This window comes from Symphalangus syndactylus, chromosome 3 (genome assembly GCF_028878055.3).
Source record: "Symphalangus syndactylus isolate Jambi chromosome 3, NHGRI_mSymSyn1-v2.1_pri, whole genome shotgun sequence".
NCBI classification, from domain to species: Eukaryota; Metazoa; Chordata; class Mammalia; order Primates; family Hylobatidae; genus Symphalangus; species Symphalangus syndactylus.
The window spans coordinates 95,634,135-95,659,118 of NC_072425.2; the positions used below are offsets into that span (position 1 = coordinate 95,634,135).

General features: G+C 36.8%; 1 protein-coding gene across 13 annotated transcripts in view; it reads left to right on the forward strand.

The window, feature by feature from the left end:
• The window catches only part of DGKB (diacylglycerol kinase beta), a 799,436-nt gene that overhangs the window by 751,262 nt on the left and 23,190 nt on the right, over positions 1–24,984 (forward strand). For all 13 annotated transcript variants that reach the window (XM_055272542.2, XM_055272541.1, XM_055272544.1 and 10 more), the window contains 2 exons: positions 14,935–15,055; positions 16,228–16,288. In XM_055272542.2, coding sequence (XP_055128517.1) covers positions 14,935–15,055; positions 16,228–16,288 — 182 coding nt within the window. The remainder of the gene's footprint in view (positions 1–14,934; positions 15,056–16,227; positions 16,289–24,984) is intronic.

The window sequence follows — 24,984 nt, forward strand, 5'->3', positions numbered from 1 at the left end:
CTGTGGCCTATTAGGAACTGGGTCGCGTAGCAGGAGGTGAGCAACAGGTGAGAGTGAAGCTTCATCTGTATTTTATAGCTGCTCCCCATCACTGGCATTACTGCCTGAGCTCAGACTCCTGCCAAATCAGCATCTGCATTAGATTCTCATAGGAGTGCAAACCCTATTGTGAACTGTGCATGCAGGGGATCTAGGTTGAGCACTCTGTATGTGAATCTAACACCTGATGATCTGTCAGTGTTTCCCATCACCCCCAGATGGTATCATCTAGTTGCAGGAAAACAAGCTTAGGGGTCCCACTGACTCAACATTACAGTCAGTTGTATTATTACATTGTAATACATAATGAAATAATATATAACTATATATTACAATGTAAAAATATAAAGTGCTAATAATATAAAGTGCACAATAAATGTAATAAATGTAATGCACTTGGATCATCTCAAAACCACCTCCCAACCCTGTGGCTGGTCTGTGGAAAAATTGTCATCCATGAACAGGTCCCTGGTGCCAAAAACATTGAGGACCGCTGCTCTGAAGAATATTATAGTTATTTTGACAGGAATTGCATTAAATCTGTAGATCACTTTGGGTAGTATGGCCATTTAAAAATATTCTTCCAATTCATGAATATAATATGTCTTTCCATTTATTTGTGTCCTCTTCCATTTATTTCATCAAAGTTTTACAGTTTTATTGTAGAGATCTTTCACCTCCTTGGTTAAATATATTCCTAGGTATCTAGTTTTTTTGTAGCTATGGTAAAAGAAAGTTTTAAAATTTCTTTTTCAGCGAGTTCACTATTATCATATGGACATGCTACTGATTTTTGTATGTTGATTTTGTATCCTGCAATTTTAGTGAATTTGTTTTTCAGTCTGACCAGTTTTTGGTGGAGTCTTTAGAGTTTTCTTTATGTAAAATATTATACTATCTACAAATGGGACAATTTGACTACCTTCTTCCCAGTTTGGATGCCTTTTATTTCTTCCTCACCAACTCTGGTGACCTTTCCACCATCAGCAGCCTTCCTATCCACTGCTTTGATGACACCCACAGTGACTATCTGTCTCATAGAACAAATAGCAAAATGACTCAGAGGATAGTCAGAAAATCTCTCAACACAGGAGCTTGCCAGGAACCATATCGACAATGGTAGCGTCCCCAGACTTCAAGTATTTAGGGCCATCTTCCAGCTTTTTACCAGAATGGCAATCAATCTTTTCCTTCAGCTCAGCAAACTGGCAAGCAATGTGAACTGTGTGACAGTCCAGTACAGGGACATAGCCATCACTGATTTAGCCTGTTTGGTGCAGAATAGTCACCTGTGTAGGAAAGCCATTTGTTTCCATTGGTGGGTCATTTTTGCTGTCATCAGCAATGTTGGCACAGTGAACATCTTTGACACGCACATCCTTGACATTGAAGCCCCTTTTGTCCCCCAGAAGAGTTTCGCTCAAAGCCTCATGGTGCATTTCAACAGACTTTTCTTCAGTTGTAACACTGACTGGAGCAAAGGTAACCCAGTCACCACTCAGAACACAGTAACAGTATCAAAATCACCAATTCTGTAGAAATCCTGGAGAGGCAGACCACACATAAGGGCTTGTCAGTTGGATGAGTTGGTGATAGGATGCATTGCAGAGTTTCAAGCAACATAGTTCCACTGGCATTGCCATCTTTACAGGTGATTTTCCATCCCTTGAACCAATGCATGTTAGCACATGGCTCTAGCATATTGTCACAATTCCAACCAGAAATTGGCACAGATGTTACTGTGTTGGCATTGTAGCCAATTTTCTTAAGTTTCAGCTTTCTTAATGATTCTTTGTACCTTTTCTGGCTGTAGAGTGGCTCAGTGGAATCCATTTTGTTAACAATAACTGTTTTACACCCAGTGTGTAAACCAGAAAGGCATGCTCATAGGTCTGTTCATTCCTGGAGATACCAGTTCAAATTCACCAACACCAGCAGCAACAATCAGGACAGCATAGTCAGCCTGAGATGTGGCTGTATTCACGTTTTTCACAAAGCATCTGTGTCTCAGACTATCAATAATAATCAAGTAGTACTTGCTAGTCTCAAATTTCCACAGGGTATCAGTGGTGATACCATGTTCAGGTTCGGCTTTCAGTTTATCCAAGACACAGGCATACTTGAAGTAACTCTTTATTATCTCAACAGCCTCTTTCTCAAAATGTTAGATAGTTCTTTGGTCAATCCCACCACATTTGTAGATCAAATGACCAGTAGTGGTGGAGTTGCCTGAATCAATGTGTCCAGTTTTGACAATGTTGATGCGAGTCTTTTTCTTTTCTTTCCCATTTGACTTCAGGAATGGTTTTCATGACACTGGTGTTCTAGCTGCAAACCTATTGCAAAACAAAGTTGGTATCAGCTTTAATATCTCCTACTTCATCCTCGACGTGATTTATTTGAGTCTTTTTTTTTTTTAGTTAGCCTAGCTCATGGTTTATTGATTTTCCTTTATCGTTTCAAGAAAATAAACTCTTCATTTTGTTGATCTTCTGAATTTTTGTTCTTAGTATCAATTTTGTTTACTTCTGCTCTGAGTTTCATTATTTCCTTCCTTCTGCTAATTTTGGCTTCAGTTTATTATTAAATCAATGACAAATCGTAGGTCTTTGAGATGCATTCTTAGATTGTTTCTTAGAAATCTTCCTTTGTGATGTAGACAATTATTACTATAAGTTTCCCTTTTAGTACTGGTTTTATTGTGTTCCATGGGTTTTGGTAAGATGTGTCTCATTCTCATTTGTCTCAAGAAAGTTTTAATTTTCCTTTTAACTTACTCACTGACCCATTGGTTATCTAAAAGGATGTTGTTTAACTTCCATGTATTTGTAACATTTCCAAAATTTTATTAATTTCTAGTTTAGACCATTATGGCCTGAAAAGATAGCTGATATGATCTCTCTTCTTACATTTGTTGAGATTTATTTTGTGGCCTAATATGTGATTCATCCTGGAGAATGTTCCATGTGCAACCAAAAAGAATATATATTCTACAGCTGTTGGATGAAATGTTCTATAAATGTCTGTTAGATCCATTTAGTCTATGGTGAAGTTTAAGTCCAATATTTCTATGTTGATTTTTTGTCATTAGCTTCCTATTGTTGAAAGTGGGTGTAGTCCCCTACTATTATGTGTTGTGGTCTATCTCTCCCTTTAGATCTAATAACATTTGCTCTATATATTTGAGTGCTTTTGTGTTGGTTGCATATATATTTACAATTGTTATATCCTCTTGTAGAATTGATCCCTTTCTCATTATATATAATAACCTTCTCTGCCTCTTTTAACAGTTTTTGACTTAAAATATCTTTTATCTGATATCATTATGGCTTATTCTGTTCAATTTTTGTTTTTGTTTGCATGGAATATCTTTTTCTATCCCTTTGCTTTCAGCCTGCCTTTTTTGGTGAGGTGAGTCTTTTTTAGGTAGTATATAGTTGGGTCTTATTTTATTTTATTTTGCCTATTCAGCCACTCTATCTCTTAATAGGAAAATTTAATCCATTTACATTCAAGGTTATTATTGTTAGATAAGAAATTACTTCTGCCATTTTGTTAATTATTTTTTCCTTATCTTGTAGATTCCTTATTTCTTTCTTCTTCTTTTGCTATTTACCTCTGTGGTTTGGTGGTTTTCTGTGGTGCTAAGCTTTATTTTATCATTCTTGTTTGATTGTCTGCTGTACATTATTTGTTTGTGATTACCACAGGCTAACATAAAGAGTCTTGTAGTTAGAATTGACTATTTTAAGATGATGGCAACTTAACTTTGGTCACATAAAATTACTCTAGACAGTTTTCCTTCCCCCCAAAATTTATACTTTTGTTCACTTATTTATCTGTGGTGTGTTCCTTTGCCATTAATTGTAATTCTTGGTTTTGACCATTTGACATTAAACGTTCATACTAGAGGATTGAAAGATGTATCATATCACTGGAAATATTATGAATTTGATTTATTAACTTACTCTACTGATGAGTTTTATACTTTCACTTGTTTTCCTGTTAGTAATTATGGTCCTTTTGTTTTCATTTGTAGCACTCTCAAGCGTTTCTTGTAACACCAACTTTATGGTAATGAATTCCCTTAGCTTTTTCTTATCTGCGAAAATTTTTATTTCTTCTTCATTTCTGGAAAAATATCTTTGCTTTATATAATATTCTCAACTAACAGCTTTTATTTCTTTCAGCACTTTGAATATATCATCCCATTCTGTCCCAGCTTTAAGGTTTCTGCTGAGAAATCTGCTAATAGTGTAATGCAGATTCCCTTATATGAGACTTGATACCTTTCTTTTGTAGATTTTAGAATTATTTCATTGTCTTTGACTTTTGACAGTTTGATTATAATATGCCTCAGAGAGAAGTTTTTGGATTGAATATAATTGGGGATCTTCTAACTTTCTGAATCTGGATGTTCATAACTCTACCAATACTTGGGAATTTTTCAGCTATTATTTTGTTAAATAAATTTTCTGTGCTTTTCTCCATCTCTTTCCCTCTAACACTCCTATTATGAGAAAATTTATTCACTTGATGGTGTCCCATAAGTCCTGTAGGCTTTCTTCGTTCTCTATTATTCTTATTTCTACTTACTTCCCCCCCTGCCCGGCCCCCGGCTGGGCTATTTCAAAAGACCTGTCTTCAAGTTCATAAATTCTTTCTTCTCCTTCATCTTGTCTGTTGTCGAAGCTGTCAGTTATATATTTTTTTCATTTTGTTCGTTGAATATTTCTGCTCCAATTCTGCTTGGTTCTTTTTTTTTTATTTTATATATATCTTTGTTGAATTTCTCATTCAGATCATGGATTGTTTTCCTGATTTTATTGAATTGTTTCTCTGTGTTCTATCTTGCACAGTTTCCTTAAAATCATAATTTTGAATGTATTTTTCAGATATTATATGAATGTCCTTTTTGGGAGTCTGTTACTGGAGACATTTTGTGGGTGCCATGTTTATTTGCTTTTTTATGTTTCTTGTGTCCCTACATTTATATCTGTGGATCTAATTGTATAGTCACTTTTTTCCAACATTATGGAGTAGCTTTTGTAGGGATAAATGTTTTCCTGTAAACAAGTCCTAGGGTTAAATGTGGTGCATTGACTTTAGCTCTAGGTCGACTCAGTACTGTAGTCTTCGTGCAGTTTCTTCAGCTGTAATCCTCATCAGTGATATATATTGCCTCAGTGCTCTAGGCTGCAGGAGTTTGTGATGGCAGCAGTGTAGTTTTGCTGAGGACAGGAGCGCTAGGCTGGTTGTCGGACCCTGTGGCAATCTGTCTGGGAAAGCAGAATTATCACTGGACCAGCTGTTGGACCAAGCATGAGAGCAATGGTGCCAGGCATTCCTGCAACGGTATTTGCAGGGAAATGGGGCCACCCAGACTGGCTGTCAGGCTGGGCTCAGGTGTGTGCAGGTGTGGTGATGCCAAGCAGGCCTGTGGCTATCTGTCCAGGGAGGTAAGGCTGCTGCTGAACCAGCTGTTGGGCCAGGCACAGGTGCATGTGAGTACAGCAGGGCCAGGCTCTTAGCCGTCTTACTGAGATTCTTCAGAGTATTCTTCATACATTACCCCACATGGTATTATATATGGGAGCCTTGTACCTTATTTTAATTTTGTGATTACATTTGAAATAATTTAGTGGTAGGATTGTTTGCTGGACTATTTTAAGGTGTTATATGTATTCCTTTGTAGCACTTTTTTCTCTTCCATCACTGATAACATTTATTTATTTGTTTTTCCATAAGTTATTGGGATACAGGTGATATTTGGTTACATAAGTTTTTTAGTGGTTATTTGTGACATTTTGGTGCACTCATCACCTGAGCAGTATACACTCACCATATTTGTAGTCTTTTATCCCTCGCCCCTCTCCAACTCTTCCCCCCAAGTCCCCAAAGTCCACTGTATCATTCTTATGCCTTTGCTTCCTCATAGCTTGTCTCCCACATATCCATGAGAACATACGATGTTTGGTTTTCCATTCCTGAGTTATTTCACTTAGAATAATAGTCTCCAATCTCATCCAGGGCACTGCAAATGCTCTTAACTCATTCTTTTCTATGGCTGTGTAGTCTTACATTGAATATATATACCACAGTTTCTTTATCCACTCGTTGATTGATGGGCATTTGGGTTGGTTCCACAATCTTGCAATTGTGAATTATGCTGCTATAAACATGCGTGTGCAAGTATCTTTTCTGAATAATGACTTCTTTTCCTTTGTGTAGACACCCAGTAGAGGAACTGCTGGATCAAATGGTAGTTCTACTTTTAGTTCTTTAAGGAATCTCCACACTGTTTTTCTATAGTGGCTGTGCTAGTTTACATTCCCACTAACAGTGTAGAAGTGTTCTCTATTCACCACATACACACCAACATCTATTGTTTTTTGATTTTTGATTATGGTCATTCTTGCAGGAGTAAGGTGGTATAGCATTGTAGTTTTGATTTGCGTTTCCTGATCATTAGTAATGTTGAGCATTTTTCATATGTTTGTTGGCCATTTGTATATCTTCTTTTGAGGATTGTCTATTCATGTCCTTAGCCCACTTTTTGATGGGATTGGTTTTTTCTTACCGATTTGTTGGAGTTTGTTGTAGATTCTGGTTATTAGTCCTTTGTCAGATGTATGGATTGTGAAGATTATCTCCCACTTTGTGGGTTGTCTGTTTACTCTGATGACTGTTCCTTTTGCCATGCAAAAGCTCTTTAGTTTAATTAGGTCCCAGCTACTTATCTTTGTTTTTATTGCATTTGCTTTTTGGTTCTTGGTCATGAAATCCTTGCCTAAGCCAATGTCTAGGAGAGTTTTTCCAACGTTATTCTTCTAGAATTTTTATAGTTTCAGGTCTTAGGTTTAAGCCCTTAATCCATCTTGAATTGATTTTTGTACAAGGTGAGAGATAAGGATCCAGTTTTATTCTTCTGGATGTGGCTAGCCAATTATCCCAGCACCATTTGTTAAAAAGGGTGTCCTTTCTCCACTTTATGTTTTTGTTTGTTTTGTCAAAGATCAGTTGGCTGTAGTATTTGGGTTTATTTCTGGGTTCTCTATTCTGTTCCATTGGTCTATGTGCCTGTTTTTGTACATTATCATGCTGTTTTGGTGACTATGGCCTTACAGTATAGTTTAAAATCAGGTAATACAATGCTTCCAGATTTGTTTTTTGCTTAGTCTTGCTTTGTCCATGTGGACTCTTTTTTGGTTCCATATGATTTTTAGAGTTGTTTTGTTCTAATTCTGTGAAGAATGATGGTGTGGTATTTTGATGGGAATTGCATTGAATTGTAGATTGCTTTTGACAGTATGGTCATTTTCACAATATTGATTCTACCCATCCATGAGCACGGAATGTGTTTCCATTTGTTCATGTCATCTATGATTTTTTTCAATAGTGTTTTGCAGTTTTTCTTGTAGAGGTCTTTCGACTCCTTGGTTAGGTATATTCCTAAGATGTTTGTTTTGCAGCTATTGCAAAAGTGGTTGAGCTCTTGATTTGATTCTCCACTTGGTTGCTGTTATTGTATATAAGAGCTACTGATTTGTGTACATTAATCCTGCATCTGGAAACTGAATTCTTTTATCAGTTCTAGGAGCTTTCTGGAGGAGTCCTTAGGGTTTTCAAGGTAAAAGATCATATCATCAGCAAACAGTGACAGTTTTACTTCCTCTTTACCAATTTGGATGCCCTTTATTTCTTTCTCTAGTCTGATTGTTCTAGCTAGGACTTCCAGTACTATGTTGAAGAGTAGTGGTGAGAGTGGGCATCCTTGTCTTGTTCCAGTTCTCAGAGGGAATGCTTTCAACTTTTCCCCATTCAGTATTATGTTGGCTGTGAGTTTGTAATAGATGGCTTTTATTACGTTAAGGTATGTCCCTTGTATACCGATTCTGCTGAGAGTTTTAATCATAAAGAGATGCTGGATTTAATCAAATGCTTTTTTTGCACCTCCTGCCAGGAGGTGGTGCTTTCCAGAGAGGAACTGGCGGTGGGCGAGGCCCTAGAACTCCCAAGATTATATGCCCTTTGTCTTCCACTACCAGGGTGAGTAGGGAAGGACAGTCAGGAGGAGGGCAGGGTTAGGCATTTCTGAGCTCAGACTCTCCTTGGGTGGGTCTTGCTGCAGCTGCAGCATGGGGGATGGGGGTGAGATTCCCAGGTCCCCGGACTTGTGTACCTAGGAGGATTATGGCTGCCTCTGCTGAGTCATGCAGGTTGTCAGGGAAGTGGGGGAAAGCCCACAGTCACAGGCCTCACACAGCTTCCATGCAAACTGAAGGCCCGTTCTAACTCCCACCGTGCCCCCACCAGCAGCCCCGAGTTAGTTTCCAGGCAGAAGGTGAGACCGGCTTGAAAACCCACCTCCCAGCTGCGAAAGAAAAGGTCTTCGTTCTTCCCCTGCCTGTGAAGTTTGCACACCAGATGTGCGCCCTCTCCTGAGTTCTAGCCAGGTGGCTTCTCACCCCGTTCAAATTTTTACAAAGTTTAGCTAGAGATTTCCTTCTCCCTGTGGAGTTTTACCCCCTGCTCCTCTGGTCACCCTCCCGTTGGATCCCTGTGGTGTGCTGCCAGGCAGGAATGGCCAGTTAGGGACTCCAGGAGCTCCCAGGGCCTTTCTGCTGCTTCCTCTACTCCTGTACTTGGCTTGGCTCTCCAAATCGACTCAGCTCCAGGTAAAGCCGGAAACTTCTCCTGCAAATGGACCATCAGCTTCTCTAGTGGGGGCGTGTGTTGAGGAGAGGAGGGTCTCCCTTTCCCACTTCCTCAGTTGGGCACTCACAGTATTTGGGGGGTCTCCCAGGTTCCGCAGGAGCAGTCCACTTCCTTCAGAGGGTCTGTATGTCCTCTCGAGATTGCTGGTTTGTTCTTGCAGTCTATCAAGCTAAAATTTACAACGCGAGCTGCTCTGTCTGGAGCTGCAATCTAGTGCTGCCTCCTGTCCACCATGATGATCCAAGAGAACTGTTAACATTTAATTGGTTAGTTCTTACTGTTGTCACAGTAAGTAACATGGAATTTAGAGTCAAGCATACCTATTTAGAAAACCAGATTTTCAATTCTATGTAAAGACTTGAACAAGTGACATAGTTTCCCTGTCAATAAAATGAGGAGAATAATACCTATCTCAAAGGACTGTTGAGAGTCTTAAATGGAAAAATCCCTGTAAATCCCTTAGCAGGGAGCCTGCTCATAGCAGGCGTATAGTAGATATATTAGCCCTCCCCACACAGTTTCTCCTTTATGAATAGACCTACAATTGGATTATATGTTCCTTCAGGTGTGAAAAGCCTGCCTTTATGTTTTACATACTTGTACTCTGAAACACAGTTTATATTAATAAATTTTTGCTAAAACTCTTTCTACTCACCCCTTTTTAAAATTTATGTCTTCTGGGTTATGTAGGTCAGGAAAAACAGGTATTTATGCTTGTGAGAAGTATATCTAAATTAAGAATCAATTAGAAATAGATGGACATTTTGAAGACAAATCATTGAATTATTCACTTTAGTGAATGGATTTCATATGTTCCTTGGCTTTTTAAAAGTTTATTCTTGGTCCTCAGACATGTTTCATAATGTTGCTGGATAAATGAAACATCACTGGAAGGCATACAATCTACAAACACTCAAAAGGTACAACTCCATAGCCAACCTGGTCTTACTATGGCCAAATAATGACTCAATAAGTGTCAATATAATTAGCAATTTATGTTGATTTCAGAATGCTCCTGCTGAGTCAATGAGTACCTCCACATGGCCTCCGACAGTGGTGCAGAATGTTGCTGGACACTCTGCACAAAGGGGTTTATCCTACTCTGCTCCAGCCTTTCTCCCCCTTTCTTCAGTACCCACTATATTCTGCGAAATGCTACAACCCACATTCATTCTGTGTTTGTAATGCATTCTCTTCTGTTCCTTCACATATGGCAGTCTGAAACAATTACATAATGAGATATATTATCAGGGCATAACTGTCAAAAATGAAGACTAAGCTATGAATAAATATTACCCACTTATTAGCTGAGCTGCTCATGTGTCCTCTAATCTATACGTGCCCCTGACTTTCAGATTTACATTCATATCCCGATTACCTGTGTAACAAATGAATGCAGCACTAATTATTTTCACAAAGAGATTTCTAAAATTTATAAAGATTTATAAACTTTAAAATGACGAATTCCATTCTAAAGTAGGGTTCCTTACCATTTTTGTGCTGTAGTCTTTTTTGCCTGTCTGGTGAAATCTACGGACTCTTCTCAGACATAATGTTTTAAAATTTATAAAATAAAATATGTAGGCTAAAAAAGGGAGTTAGTTATATTAAAATACTGTTAAAATTTTGATTGAGATATATATGCTTTTCTATGAAAAATTGAATTAAAATACTGTTAGAAATTTTGATTTAAGGCCGGGCACAGTGGCTCACGCTTGTAATCCCAGCACTTTGGGAGGCCGAGGCGGGCAGATCACAAGGTCATGAGATCGAGACCACGGTGAAACCCCGTCTCTACTAAAAATCCAAAAAATTAGCTGGGCGTGGTGGCGGGCGCCTGTAGTCCCAGCTACTCGGAGAGGCTGAGGCAGGAGAATGGTGTGAACCCGGAAGGCGGAGCTTGCAGTGAGCCGAGATTGTGCCACTGCACTCCAGCCTGGGTGACAGAGCAAGACTCCGTCTCAAAAAAAAAAAAAAAAAAAGAAATTTTGATTTAGAGATATATATGCTTTCTTATTAACAAATTAAATTCTAGAAGTATAATAATTATTAAAATTTGACATAATGAATATAAATATCATTTTGAAAAATTACATAAGATAAAAATAAAAAATTTAAATAAAATTTAATGTATTATTTTATTTTATAGAGACTTGTAGATATTTTGGTATTGTGGATAATTAAAATGTATTACCCTTTCTTAAAGTAGGAGATATTGTAACAACTATAACATGATATTTATCAGTGACAAAGTCACAGGCATTCCTGACTACATTTATATTTGAAAGAAATGCTTAATTTCAGTTACATGTTAGTGAAAATAAAGTTGCATTTTTCCTATTCACAGACCATGTGTTAAGAATCTTGATCCAATATGACCCAATTTTGATGATTTTATTAAGTTTCTTCCCTCTGAAATACCTTTTATAGATGTTCTGTTTTAAATGTGAAAATACCTAATTTGAAAGCTTGTCTTGTCTCTGTTTACCCCCATGGAGGTATTTAAAAAGACATGTAAACTCTTTCAGAAACGTACTTTGTTTTCCTTCAAAAGTATACTTTATAACATTAAATTGAACAAAAGCAACATCTTCCTCTAGATAGACACAAATGCATCTCAGTATCATGGTGTCAGGATTTCACAGTTCTTGACTGATTACTTTTGAAGGTAGAGCTGTTTCCCACCTGAATCTCCAGGTCTGGTTGCAACTTCTGCCTTCCTATCTATGATTCTTCTTTTTCTCACACTCAAGAAAGCCAACCAGAGGCAATGATTGAGCACATTAATGAATGTTAAACTGTTCTACTTTCTTTTGTAATAAAATTATTTGGAAACTTTTGGTGTTCCGTGATAAATAATCAATGGATTGTGGCAATGCTCGTAGTACACAAGTGTGGTGAGACTCCCTGGTAGAGAACAGCTGTTCTATGCATGGTTACATACACTGTAGAATTAATGCTGGAACATTACGTCTTTCAGGCACTAAAAAATAAATTGCCATTTAGCATTTAGCAGCAGTACTAAAGTGACAACCTTAGTGACCTGAAAGTGTTCATGTTTCTCTAAAGCATAGGTTGGCAAACTTATCTAAAGGTCCACATAGGAAATATTTTCAGCTTTGTCAACCATATGGTCTCTACTGTGCCTCTGTAGTACAAAAAGAGACATAGACAAGACCTAAACCAGTGAACGTGGCTGTGTTCCAATGAAGACTAATTTGTGGGCACTGAAATTTGAATTTTATATAATTTTCACATGTTATAGTACTTTATTTTTTATATTTTTAAATATATAAAACCATTCTTAATTGTCGTGAGCCATACAAAAATGGCAAGAGGCCAGATTTGGTCCATAGGTCATCTTTTGCTGCTCGCACTCAAATATGAAGCCAATAGCCAGGTAGCAAACCAATTAAATAGGTTGATCTAGCTGGTTAGGCCATCCCAAGGAGAACTGTTCTTAAAATAACTCTTAGCTAGAATGTGAGGTGAGGAAGTCTGATGTTCCAAAGGATACCACATATAGAAACAGAATTCAAAATTGCATAGATAGAAACTCTCTCTGTCTGAAATCAATCAGGACCCTGATCTCAGAGATAACATGCAGGGGGCATCAATTGTATATAGACAGATTGCAGATTGTGCTGTATCAAAAAATGTGGAAGTGTTATGGGGGCAAATTTGTGCAACACAAATTTAGAGTTTCATTTTGTTTTTGTTTTCTCTCCCTGAATGCCTAATTAAAAGGAGTATGGTATTTATTTGCCTTTGCTAGAGTCAGTAAACATGGCACTATTCCTATAAAATTATTTGTGTTAGCAAGAACATGAAAGTTTAAAAGCCTGGGTGTTCTAAATCTATGAGAAATATCTTCATTACTAATTATTAACAGCAGAATTGATTTTCAAGGCATTTTTGCAAGCAGAAAAACAAAGACAAATTAAAAGAAAGAAAAAAATCAGAAGGAGGGTGGTAGACAGTAGCAATATGGTGTGGGTGTAGACAGATCCCTGTGATTCATGAAAAAGTTAGGGCTCACAGATTAACTCTGTCTTGAGAAAGTGTTTCATTTCTTATAGAATGGTTCCCATCAACCAGTTTCAGATCATTGCAGAAATTAACACAGAATTCTACCTATTTAGGAATCAGGCCGTGCAAAATCTATAATACTAAATGCGAACTCCAATCCTGTGGTGGTGATCATCGTGGTGGTGGTTGTTGTTTTATAAATATCAGCAGGCACACATCTGGGACTTTAGTGCTTGCCACAATGTCGTTTTCTGGTTGACATATATCTAAGAAATGCGTATATTAACACCCAGGCTATAGAGCCAAGCACATTTTAGTGCCGGCTACAGCTGAAAGAATATGTTTCCATTCCTTGTCCATCTGTTCTTGGCAACATGAATTTAAACTAGAAACACAGAATAAGTTTCATGAGAAATAAGTCTAAATGGGGTTTAGAACAGCAAGGTGGAAGCTCTAAGTTAACATTTGATTTTGTAGCTAAAATATTGTTTTTACTTGGAGTAATCTCATGCTACAGCTACAGCTTAAAGTTACAAATAATAGATTTTTATTATTTACTTAAAAGTTTGGTGGCTTGGTTGCGTATTCTTTTTAAAGTGCTTTTATTAAATTTACCTACGATCTTGGGCTTAACGAACTTTGAGACTGCAAAGCACTATTTGCTGCCACACAGTTGAACTACACTGAAAATAAATCATTAGCATCTCTAAACGCTATGCTAAAATGGAGTCATTAGTGAGGAGTGAGCACTTTCTGTACAAAGTGGATTCCATACAAAACACATTTGCTTGTTTTTCTATGAGTCCGACCTCAAATATGACCAACTATTACATGGCTATCTTGTATAATAATCATGCCTCCCACTGTATTCCACTCCTCTAGTTTTTCTGCTACTAAACAATATACAATTATGTATTTACATTTGAAAATACACAAAAACACATAAGGATATTAAAATGGAAAAGAACCATATATATGCACCTAGACTTTGGCCTCCAAATCAAGGGTCTCAGCACTCTGAGTTAAATAGGTGAGCAGATGGGCTGTCACTGAGTCTTGGGACAGGACTGTATGGGATTCTATTGATGTGAGTTCAGCTTCTGCTTTCTGGCTGAATGCAAATATTCAGATTGGAAAGGAACCTTGAAGTTCACGCAGTCCAACCTCCACCTTTATGTTAAGATGATTTCTAAAATTTTGTAAATTCTGTCCTTTTCATATGATTGATTTATCAAATGTAGCATAGTGCATCAAAGCAATTAGGTTCACCTTTTGGCTCTGTAACTTCCTAGGTATGTGAATATGAATAATTATTAACATCTCCAATGTTTAGCTTCTCTATCTGTAAATAAGGAGAATCACATTTATCTTAAATTGGTCTGGAGCAGGAGCAAATGAGATAATATAAAGTAATTAGTCCTAGTAAATACTCAACAAGCGACAACTCTTACTATTAGCCCCTTTCTAATGTCTTCTGCTTGAAAAAAATTAATAATAATGATTGCATGGGACTAAGTATCTAGTATACTACCAAACAGTATTTTGTAGAATATTCCTTAACATCGGAAAAACATTTCACAAAATTACTATTGTTTCTTGAACTTCTGTACAGTTACCTATTACTGTAGACAAGTTACTCAAAGATTTAGGGACTCCCATCTTCTAATGTATAAAATGAGAAGCTCCAACTCCATGATCTCCAAGGTCTCTTGTTCGAGTTAATTTAGCAAAATCATGTTTGACAGCATATCCTCATATTTTATTTATAGTGTTGAAATGTGTATTTGCTGCCAAATGTCTGATGTGGGATGTATAAATGGTCCTTATATACATGTGGAATAACATTAAGTTTGTTGATGTTAAAAACTACTGGTATTTTTTTTTTTTTTTGGTATTATTTGGCTCAGAATCTGTGCTTCCCATTTTGTTTTAGAATAAGCTGACAGCAAATCATTTTCCACAGAACCTCAAGGTTTAGTTAAACTGAGTTATAAAAGTAGGCCATCTTTTTATTACTTTAAGTTTCTAAGACAAGCTTTCTTTCTGAAGTGGCTGTTATTCTTTTTTAATCTCCATAATATCAAATGGCATTAAATTTTGGACATATGTATACACATTGCAACTTAAAAGGCATCTACTTTCTTTCAGATCTCAGTGACCAGCTGCTGGAGGTGGTCGGCTTAGAAGGAGCCATGGAGATGGGGCAAATATACACAGGCCTGAAAAGTGCTGGCCGGCGGCTGGCTCAATGCTCCTGCGTGCTCATCAGGTAGTTCCCTTTCTGTAACTGACAAAAGCATTTGATATGGCATAGCCTCAAACTAATTAAAAGTATGCAGAACTCTGATAGTAACATTGTCTTCTTTGGGCTCCAAATAATCAGTGATTAATACTAATATATTTCAAAATAATGGACATTGGCAGATTGTATAAAATATTGGTTAGCTATTACTTATCTGATTTGTTGGAATCTGATTCTCTTGTTGACTACAATGGACATATTGATGCACGAATTCAAACATACAAATTTTATGATTTATACTCATATTAGTCTGCTGAAGCACCAAAGTATTTACTGGGCAGATTATCTAATGAAAACAATGATGAGACACCATTGACTTAAATCATTTCATGGACTAAAGTGCCACATTAAGATTTTATATATGTTTTAAATTTTAACTTTTTCAAGCATTTTTTTCCCCAAAATTTCACCTGCAGGAAAAAAAAAAAAGGTTTTTTTTGTTTTCGTTTTTGTTTTTTTTTCTTTTTTTTTCTTTTTTTTTTTTGAGACGGAGTTTCACTCTTGTTGCCCAGGCTGGAGTGCAGTGACATGATCTTGGCTCACTGCAACCCCACCTTCCGGTTTCAAGGATTCTTCTGCCTCATCCTCCCGAGTAGCTGGGATTACAGGCATCCGCCACCACACCTGGCTAATTTTTGTATTTTTAGTAGAGATGGGGTTTCACCACGTTGGTCAGGCTGGTTTCAAGCTACTGACCTCATGATCTGCCCAGGTGAAACCACAGATTGTAGCACAGGCATAATTGATGTTATTTATCTGAAAGTGTTTGTGCTGGAAAAACTGGGAGAAACACCTTTCTCCCAGTTTGTAATGTAGGGTTATAAAAACAAGGAATCTCTTTTGGCTGTAGAAATTCTGATCGTGTCATTAAACATAAACCCTGAAATTTTTCTTTTGGCATCCAGAATTTTTTTTAATATCACTACATTTACCAGGAAGCTCATAATATTCCTGTGACTAAGGTACTTTTCAGGGTATTTATTAATAGTGGAGAGTTGAAGCTCCTTTCATAGGAGATAAATTTACAGCCCAACTATTACCATATTTGCCTTCTCTGGTCTCATCATCTTATATCTCACATATAGTCTGTAATATAAAGTATTTCCTTGCAATACTTAAAATGAAATATTTTCCCCCAGGACAAGCAAGTCTCTGCCAATGCAAATTGATGGGGAGCCATGGATGCAGACGCCATGTACAGTGAGTACAGAGTAGTTGATATGCTATGTCAGTCTCAGTTTTGCTTTCCTCTTTGACTAAATAACCACAATAACTGATTTTTTTCATGTCTTTTCAACCTATCAACAAATAGTCTTTTTGTTGTTGTTGTTATTTGTGTGTCAGAGCCACTACATTTAGGCTTTAGACATTATATACCCTTGGCAATGATTTAGCCCTTGAATGTTTGTGTTAGCCTAAGTATAAATAGATCTTTTAAATAGATCAATTATAAACCATAGATCAATTATAAACTACGGAGCTAAACAAAATATTAATAAAAGTTTATTTTAAGCTTTTTTGTGTTTATTTCAGAGCACATTTTGAGAATATTATTTATGAGACATGCAGACTATGTGAATTTATTTCTCAGCTTTTCTATTGCCTCCATTTGGGGATTTGAGGGCTTTCTTCGCCATAAGAAAAAAATTTCTCTCCAGTTTCTACCATAATTGTGTTTTCCAGAATGAGATATTATTTAAGTCAGACACTTTGCCCCTCTCAAAAAAAAATCAGTTTTCATTTGCATAGTGAATATTTGATTGCATTTCAAAAACATGCTAGGAACTGCTTTTGGCACGGGGAGTAGAAACATGAACAAGACCAACAATGTAATTTCCTTCAAGTTACTTACATTCCTATAATAGAGGACCAAATAAATAAACAAATATATGATAAATATAACTTCAGACTGCAAGAGTTATTAAAAACTAAGGTGAAATGATGATGAGAAACTGGATTAGGTGTGGAGAATACTACTTGAGATAAGGGAGACCTCTTTGAAAGGACACAGCCAAAAGCTTAGTATAAAATACAAAAAAAATTAGCTGGGCTTGGTGGCACACACCTGTAGTCCCAGCTACTCGGGAGGCTGAGGCAGGAGAATCACTTGAACCTGGGAGGCGGAGGTTGCAGTGAGCTGAGATTGTGCCACCGCACTTCAGCCTGGGTGACAGTGAAATTCCATCAAAAAAAAAAAAAAAAAAAAAAAAAAAGACACTAAGGAGGGTGGTATGGCCAAAGCTTCTAGAATTAGGGGAGAATGGTGAGAGGTTAATAGAAAAGGTAGAGACAGAGAACAAATCATGTAGAAAAAATGATGGTAAAGAGCTAAATTTTGATCCTAAGTACAATAGGAAACTACTGAAAACTTTAAGCATCATCTGATTTACCTTTTTTTAAGTTCACATTGGCTGCTCTGTGGAGGATTGATTGTATTGAGCAGCAACTGAGAGATTGGTCTATCCTAGTACTCTGGGCTTGGGCAAAGACGGCAGCAGGGAAGTAAAATGAAAGTGGATGAATTTAAGCTATATTCCAGAGGTAGAACAGGAAACATTTATTAATGAGTTCCTGGGGGTGCAGGAGGTGGAGGAGAGAAAGGGCTGAATTGAAGTTAACTCTTACCTAAGAATGATAGTGTCATTTACTGAGTAGTTAAAATTCGGAGAGAAAACTGGTTAGAGGGCAACAGGGGAAGGTCTTAATCTTGCACAAGCATTGTGCTAAATGCTTATGTTATATGTGAGTATTTATTAAATATTCACACAAATTCTAAATAATGGAACCACCATTTTTTAGATGGAGAAAATACAAAGTTCTGGGAGGTTAAATAGCATGCTCAAGGTCAGGTATGAAGTAGATATGGAACTAAAATCCAAGACTCTTTAATTAAAGCCCATTCTCTCAACCACTAGTGTAAACAACTTTAGCTACAGATTTCAAACAGCACAGATTAGCATGTAAGAAGGAATTTTTCATTTTACCTTTGTAATGGTTTTACTCTGAAGCTACTGGCTCAAACTTCGTGTACAACACATAAACATAACTTCTTGTTTGTTTCTGGTGTATTCCTTTAGCTGCCTGAACACTACATCTTTTTCCTCCCTTCACCAGTATGTATACACATACATCTTTTCTGTAATCCTTCACTCTCCAAGTGACACTTCTAAATTCACATTATTCTAATCACATGGATGTTAAAAATGTTGTTTTTAATGATGGTGATGGTGATAGTGATGATAATGGTGGTAGTGATGGTGGTGATGGTATTGCAGGGGTGGTGATGGTTATGATGGTGGTGGGGGTAATAGTGGCTACTGTGATGGTGGAAATAGTGGGAAAACTTGTGATGATGGTGGTGATGGTAGTTTCAATGGTGGTGGTTGTGATGCAAGATAGTAGTGGTTAGTAGTGTTGTTTTTAATGAAAAGTCACTTTTCATCAGCCTTAGTAACAAAAGAATAAGTAAATCGAAGACAATAAAACCAACTAGCTTCCATGAATACTCTTTGTATTATTTTGGACTCTTCTCAGGAGAAGAGGCATTTAGCCCTTATTCCATGTTTTGACTCAAAAAGCGGTCACAGCTATGATAATATCTAAAAAAAAGTTCTTAGAATGTCCTGTACATACAGTTGGAGGCACTTGACCCATGTTGATGCATTTAATTCTCACAAAAATTCTATGGTTAGCCTTATTTTATGAAGGAAATAACTGAGGAAGACAAAGGTTAAATAGTTCATCTGATTCTACACAGCTAATAAATAGCAGAGTAGAAATGGAAACCCAGGTAGTCTGGCTCCAGCATCTGCACACTTCATCTCTGCTCCTTATTGTGAAGCTCAACACAAAATGGCCCTGGTGCATGCTGTAAATCTCCCTCCAGAGTGTGTGACCTTTGGTAAATGACAGACTACCTTTCTCCCTGACTACCTTTCAAGCTTCTCCAGCTTGAAAATGTCTGCCTACTGAAATTTAATTAATGTGTTAGAAGAATTTAAGCTTAACACAAGCACTTTTAACACTACTTTTGTTAATTTTTATTTCAATAATAAGACATTCATTTCACTGTTAACTATCATGATTTACAATTGTTAAATAATAATTTTATGTAATTTATATTAATTTTCTTCCCTTGTAAACTCACTTATTCATTTAAAACATTTATTGCAGCTTACAGTAGGCCAAGAATCATAGTAGACTATGGCTCATTATTGTGATTTTACATTCTGGCATACTCTACTTTTCCTAGAGCCACATGGGGTTCTGAACTGTAAATTTCACTGTAATTGAAGAGAATATTTAGTATTCATAGCATTGGTATGGTTAACTATGGAGCGTTTTTTGCTTCAGTTGAATAACCCAATATTTTTCTTACAGAAAATAAGAATGCTACAATGTTAAAATTCTCTGCTGAATTTAAATACCTGTAAGCTGATATTCAATTTATGAAAGAATTGCTCTAGACATAATTTTAGAGGAGAGTAGAAGTTCTGTTTTTTCTGTAAGTAGAATATATAAAATAGAAATATCAATTAATGCTTAAATATCAAGATAATACAAGTTTTGGAGCTGGTGGGTAGTGATGGTGACACAACAGTGCAATTGCGCTTGGTGCCATTGAACTGCACACTTAAAAATGTAAGTGAAAATGGTGAATTTTATGTTATGTATATTTTACCACAATAAAAAAGTCACTGAGAAAAAAATTAATGTAAGATTTATTTATAAATTTCACCAATATTGAGTTCAAAGATCAGGAAAAGAAAAAACCGAAGAGCTTAGTACTAACTCTTCAAATACGTACTTGGTAATTATTTTTAGGACCGTCTAGATTCTGTCACTGTAAAGCCATCAACATAAATTTTTTAAGTGCTCCTGTATTCATTGTTTTGTAATAGTCACTGAGTTAACACCATTATTTTAGCCATATAACTACTGCTTGTGATAATAAGCATATCAAACTCAAGACAATATTAATTCTAGAAGAGTGTATATTGAAAATCGTTTTAGAAGAGCTGTCTTTAGGCTAGACTCCAGAGTCTATTTTATTCTTTCTTCTTCCTCCCCCATCCTTCCTCCTGAGCATGTAGAACATATGATTCTGTAGTCAATATGTTCTTATAATGGGAAGAAGAAAGAGCAGCTTGGGGTGGAGGGTAGAGGGAATAGAGTGGTAGGATAGGAGAGGACACAGACTAGGTAACATTTTATTTTGTATCTGTACAAACAGCACCCCTTTACTACCCATTTATTTTAAGTGATACATGACCAGTAAAGTTTAAATGAGAAGTGACTATTCAAAGCCTCAGGAACCTCAAATTTATTACAACTAAAATGGACTCATCATTTGCTTCCCCACATCTCTCCTTCCCCAGATGAGGTCTTCTCACATCCTAGATCTGCGATTCTTCCCTATATCATACTGAGATAGTGAAACAATTGAAACACCTGGTGTTTCCTAAGCTAGAAATCTGAAAGTCATCCTGTACTTCTCTCTATACCCTCAAATCCAATTTACGTGTCCATATAATGATATGACCTATTTCCGGAATCTTTTCCTTTCTTTCTCTATTAACCACTGTTTTAGATTTGGCCCAATTCATTTCTCTCTCATTCCTGGCAAAACCACATCAATATTTCCCCATCTCAATTTTTGTTCCAATTAAGTCCATGCTTCACATTTCTATCAGAATAGTCACTATAAAATATGAATCTCACCATGGCACTCTTCTACTTAAAATATCGTTTAGTTACTTTCTGTCTGATAAAATGTAGTTTGAGTGAGGCTTCCTGTTTTACCAACATAATCTCTTACTTTTTAAAAAGTCTCTTCATGCACTTCCCTCTTGTCCAAACAAATTTTTCCTCTTCTTTAGTTTGGTAACACAACTCATCTTTTGAGACTCATTCCTTGCTGTCCCTCCTCCATAAATCTTTCCCTGAACACAACCCCTCCTTCCACTTCTCCACTCCTTTTTCTCCAAATAGCCTAAAAGCTCAGCCTGTGTTTCAGTTTTATCAAAACAATAACATTACGTTGGAATTCTCAGTTATATGTCCAGCTCCTTTTAGACACAGGCTTACTGAGGTCATGGACCACAATTTGAATCATCTTGGTAGCCCCAGAGCATAGCACTGTGCCTCACACATAATTAGATTGCCAATACCAAACGCACTTTGAATTTGCAAATTTCTGAAATACTTCTTAGGGTAGTATAACATTTTTAAAAAGTGTTTTTCTACTAAATCTTCTTTCACTGAACATAATGTAGGTTGGCTAGCAATTCATTCACATATTTTTATATATAAATACATGTAAAAGTTATTTTGAGTTATCTTTATTCATTATATTCTCAAAGCAAAGAATTTGAATGTATCAGAAAAGAAATTCTTTCTCAATCTCAAAAGATTTAATCCTTCTATTTCCTGTATGGTATGATTAAACTTCTTTGGGCCACTTCCCTCTGGATTATCAATTGTATATTGCTTTTTCACATTAAAAAAGCTGCATTCTGTTAATTACTTGAAATATTAATAGGCATGTATTATTACTCATGACACATTTATGAAAAGTAATGTGAATAAGATTTTAATGCAAAATTACTCTGGGCATTTTGTTATGATAAAGACAGAAAAAACTCCTGAAACTTCCTTCCATGTGGTAGAGAACGGAAAGGAAATCATGAACAGATTATACATTAAATAGTGAAATGATCACAGGTAGACTAAGAAGACTCTACAAAGTGATAGCTGAGGCCACGGCAACTTCTAGAAAACATTTACGTATGTTTTAACCCCTCTTTGCCTTTTTTCTTTACCTTCCCTGGCATAATACCTCTTAAGATCTTAAACCTGTTTACCCAATCTTAGCTTACAACTACCTTCAATGTGCAATTGAGCCCTGACCTGGTGCGGGACCAATCCCCACCAAGCCTGGTAGTCTTGCTGTCTTAGGTATGATCCTTTAAAATCCTGGGTACCCTATGAGCACCTGTCTCCTACTGCCCAGACTTCTACTGTGTGACCCATTCCATGAGATGCTATTTTCTGACTTGACTGCCAGTTCCCCTCCCTGACACTAGCACCTCCTTGACTTGGACACTGACTATTTGCTTTGCCTTTGTTTGTGTCCTCTACTAGGAAGACTTGGTCTTTTCTCTATTGCCCTAGCCACTGCAGTTATCTGGAGTTCATTTTGACACTTCTTTTCACACATCCCACCATAACTTTAAAATACAAGCTATTTAAAAAGAAAAACAGTATTCTGGAGCTTATTACATTTTTTGTTTATGTGTTTGTTTTTTCAAATCGTTAAAATGATAACATTAAAGTGTTAGTTACCCTTTAATCACTTGTTAAATACACAATAATCTCAGGCCATTAAGATATAAAGTAAAAGGTTGTATAAATTTAAGTTTTTCAAGACCCCGCAAGTTAATATCAACTAGACAAAGGTCGCTGGATTTTTCAAGACATAAGAAAAGCCTGGAGATATTTAGAGGAAACCCTGGTGACAATGCCTAGATATAAAATTTACCTTGCTTACCATGTACCAGTTTGTGTTGTATGTGTACATGTTTATTACTTATTTAATCCCCACAGCAACCCTAGGATGTCAGTAAAGTTATTATAATCCCCATATTATAAATTTAAGAAAAAACCTGAAGCCAGAGAAGTCAAGTAACTTGCCCAAGGCCACACAGCAAAAGGCAGAAATAGGCCACTGGGTTTTAATCTCTTAATTATGATGCTTTGCTGCCTCACTCAGTCACTCTTCAGAGGCTTAATGTCTTTTTTTTTTTTTTTTTTTTTTTTTGAGATGGCGTTTCTCTCTTGTTGCCCAGGCTGGAGTGCAATGGCGTGATCTCGGCTCACTGCAACCTCCACCTCCTGAGTTCAAGCAATTCTCCTGCCTCAGCCTCCCAAGTAGCTGGGATTACAGGCATGTGCCACCACACCTGGCTAATTTTGTGTTTTTAGTAGAGACAGGGTTTCTTCATGTTGGTCAGGCTGGTCTTGAACTCCCAACCTCAGGTGATCCACCCACCTTGGCTGCCCAAATTGCTGGGATTACAGGTGTGAGCCATGGCACCCGGCTGCCTTAATGTATTCCTAATACTAATAATTGATTACAACTCTATCGTTTAAAACAGAAAATCCCTTTTCATCTTATTTATATTATTTTTATGTAATACATATTTTGCTTCCCAATGCAGCCAAAGCTATCCATCATATAGTTGCCAGAATTACTACTGACTAACACAGCTATGATGATCTTACTCCTTGATCTCAAAGTTCAATGCCTCCTCATTTTACATAGAAAAAAGTTCGGAATCTTTGTCATGACATTAAATTATTCTCCCAAGGCCAGGACCAGACTGCTATGCCTCATAGGAACCACTTCCCAGAGGTTTACCATGCATAGTACCTCGTTTTTTGCCTCAAATCCTTACCCTCTATTTTGTGCTTTAGAAATAGATTCATTCTTCTGGTCTCCAGGCAGGCTACCTCCAAATCTGTGGCTTCTTCCAGTAGTTATCTAGGACCCATGGTTTGCATTTCTTTTTTCTTTTTTTTTTTTTCAGACGGAGTCTTGCTCTGTTGCCCAGGCTGGAGTGCAGTGGCACCATCTCGGCTCACTGCAATCTCCACCTCCTGGGTTCACGCCATTCTCTTGCCTCAGCCTCCCGAGTAGCTGGGACTACAGGTGCCTGCCACCACGCCCAGCTAAGTTTCTTTTTATATATTTTTAGTAGAGACTGGGTTTCACCGTGTTAGCCAGAGTGGTCTTGATTTCCTGACCTCGTGATCCGCCCACCTCGGCCTCCCAAAGTGCTGGGACTACAGGCGTGAGCCACTGCACCTGGCACATGGTTTGCATTTCTTTCATCTAGTCTTACCTATGGTTTATTAATTTCATACACTTAATTTTTCCCTTTTACTCAGATTGCCTGAATTAATTATTCTGTCCTATTGGGATATATGTATTTTTATAAGTTACTTCAAAATCTTTCTGGAAGGCAATGAGATATAAATACATACATACTAAAAATAAAATAAAATCTCTTCCTTCAATGCCAAGCTTAGAAGCAATTTCCTCATGAAGCCTTTTTAACTTCCCATCTGTCAGAAATATTTGCCTGGTCCTTTGTACTCCTGTGGCTCTGTTGATATCTTCTTAACAGCATTCCAATTCACAGACTTGTATTTCGGCTACACATGCCTGCGTCCAGCTCTTCTGACTTAATTGTAAGCATTTTTAAATTTCATCTTTAATTCCCCTTCATACTTTGCAAATGTCTTTTTACATAGTGCAATTTCTGATAAGAAATTCATAGTCGTTTGAATCATTGCTTCACAATATGTAATACGTCATTTTTCTTAGACTGCTTTCAAGATTTTTTTCTTTGCCTTTAGTTTTCAGCAGTTTGACTTTGATGAGTCTGGACATGGGTTTCTTTGAGCCTATCTTGTTTTAGTTTCACTGAGCTTCATGAATCTGTAGCTGTATGTTTTGCCAAATCAGCACATCTCCAGCTACTATTTCTTCAAATATTGACTTCTACACCACACACTCTCCTCTCCTTCTAAAACCCTGATGACATGTGTTAAGCATTTTATGTATTGTCTCATAGATCTTTGAGTCTGTTCACTTTTTATTTCCTTCTATATTTTCTATTGTTTACATTGGATATCTATTCACCTGTGTTTGAATTCACTGACATTTTTCTCTTTTCTCTCCATTCTGATGTTGAGTCCTTTCAGTTATTTTTTATGTTGTTCATTGTATTTTTCAGTTTTAAAATTTCCAATGATTCATTTTTTAACTGTCTTCTATTTCTCAGTTCAGGCTCTCTGTCTTTCATTTCATTTCAAGAGTATCTGCCATTACT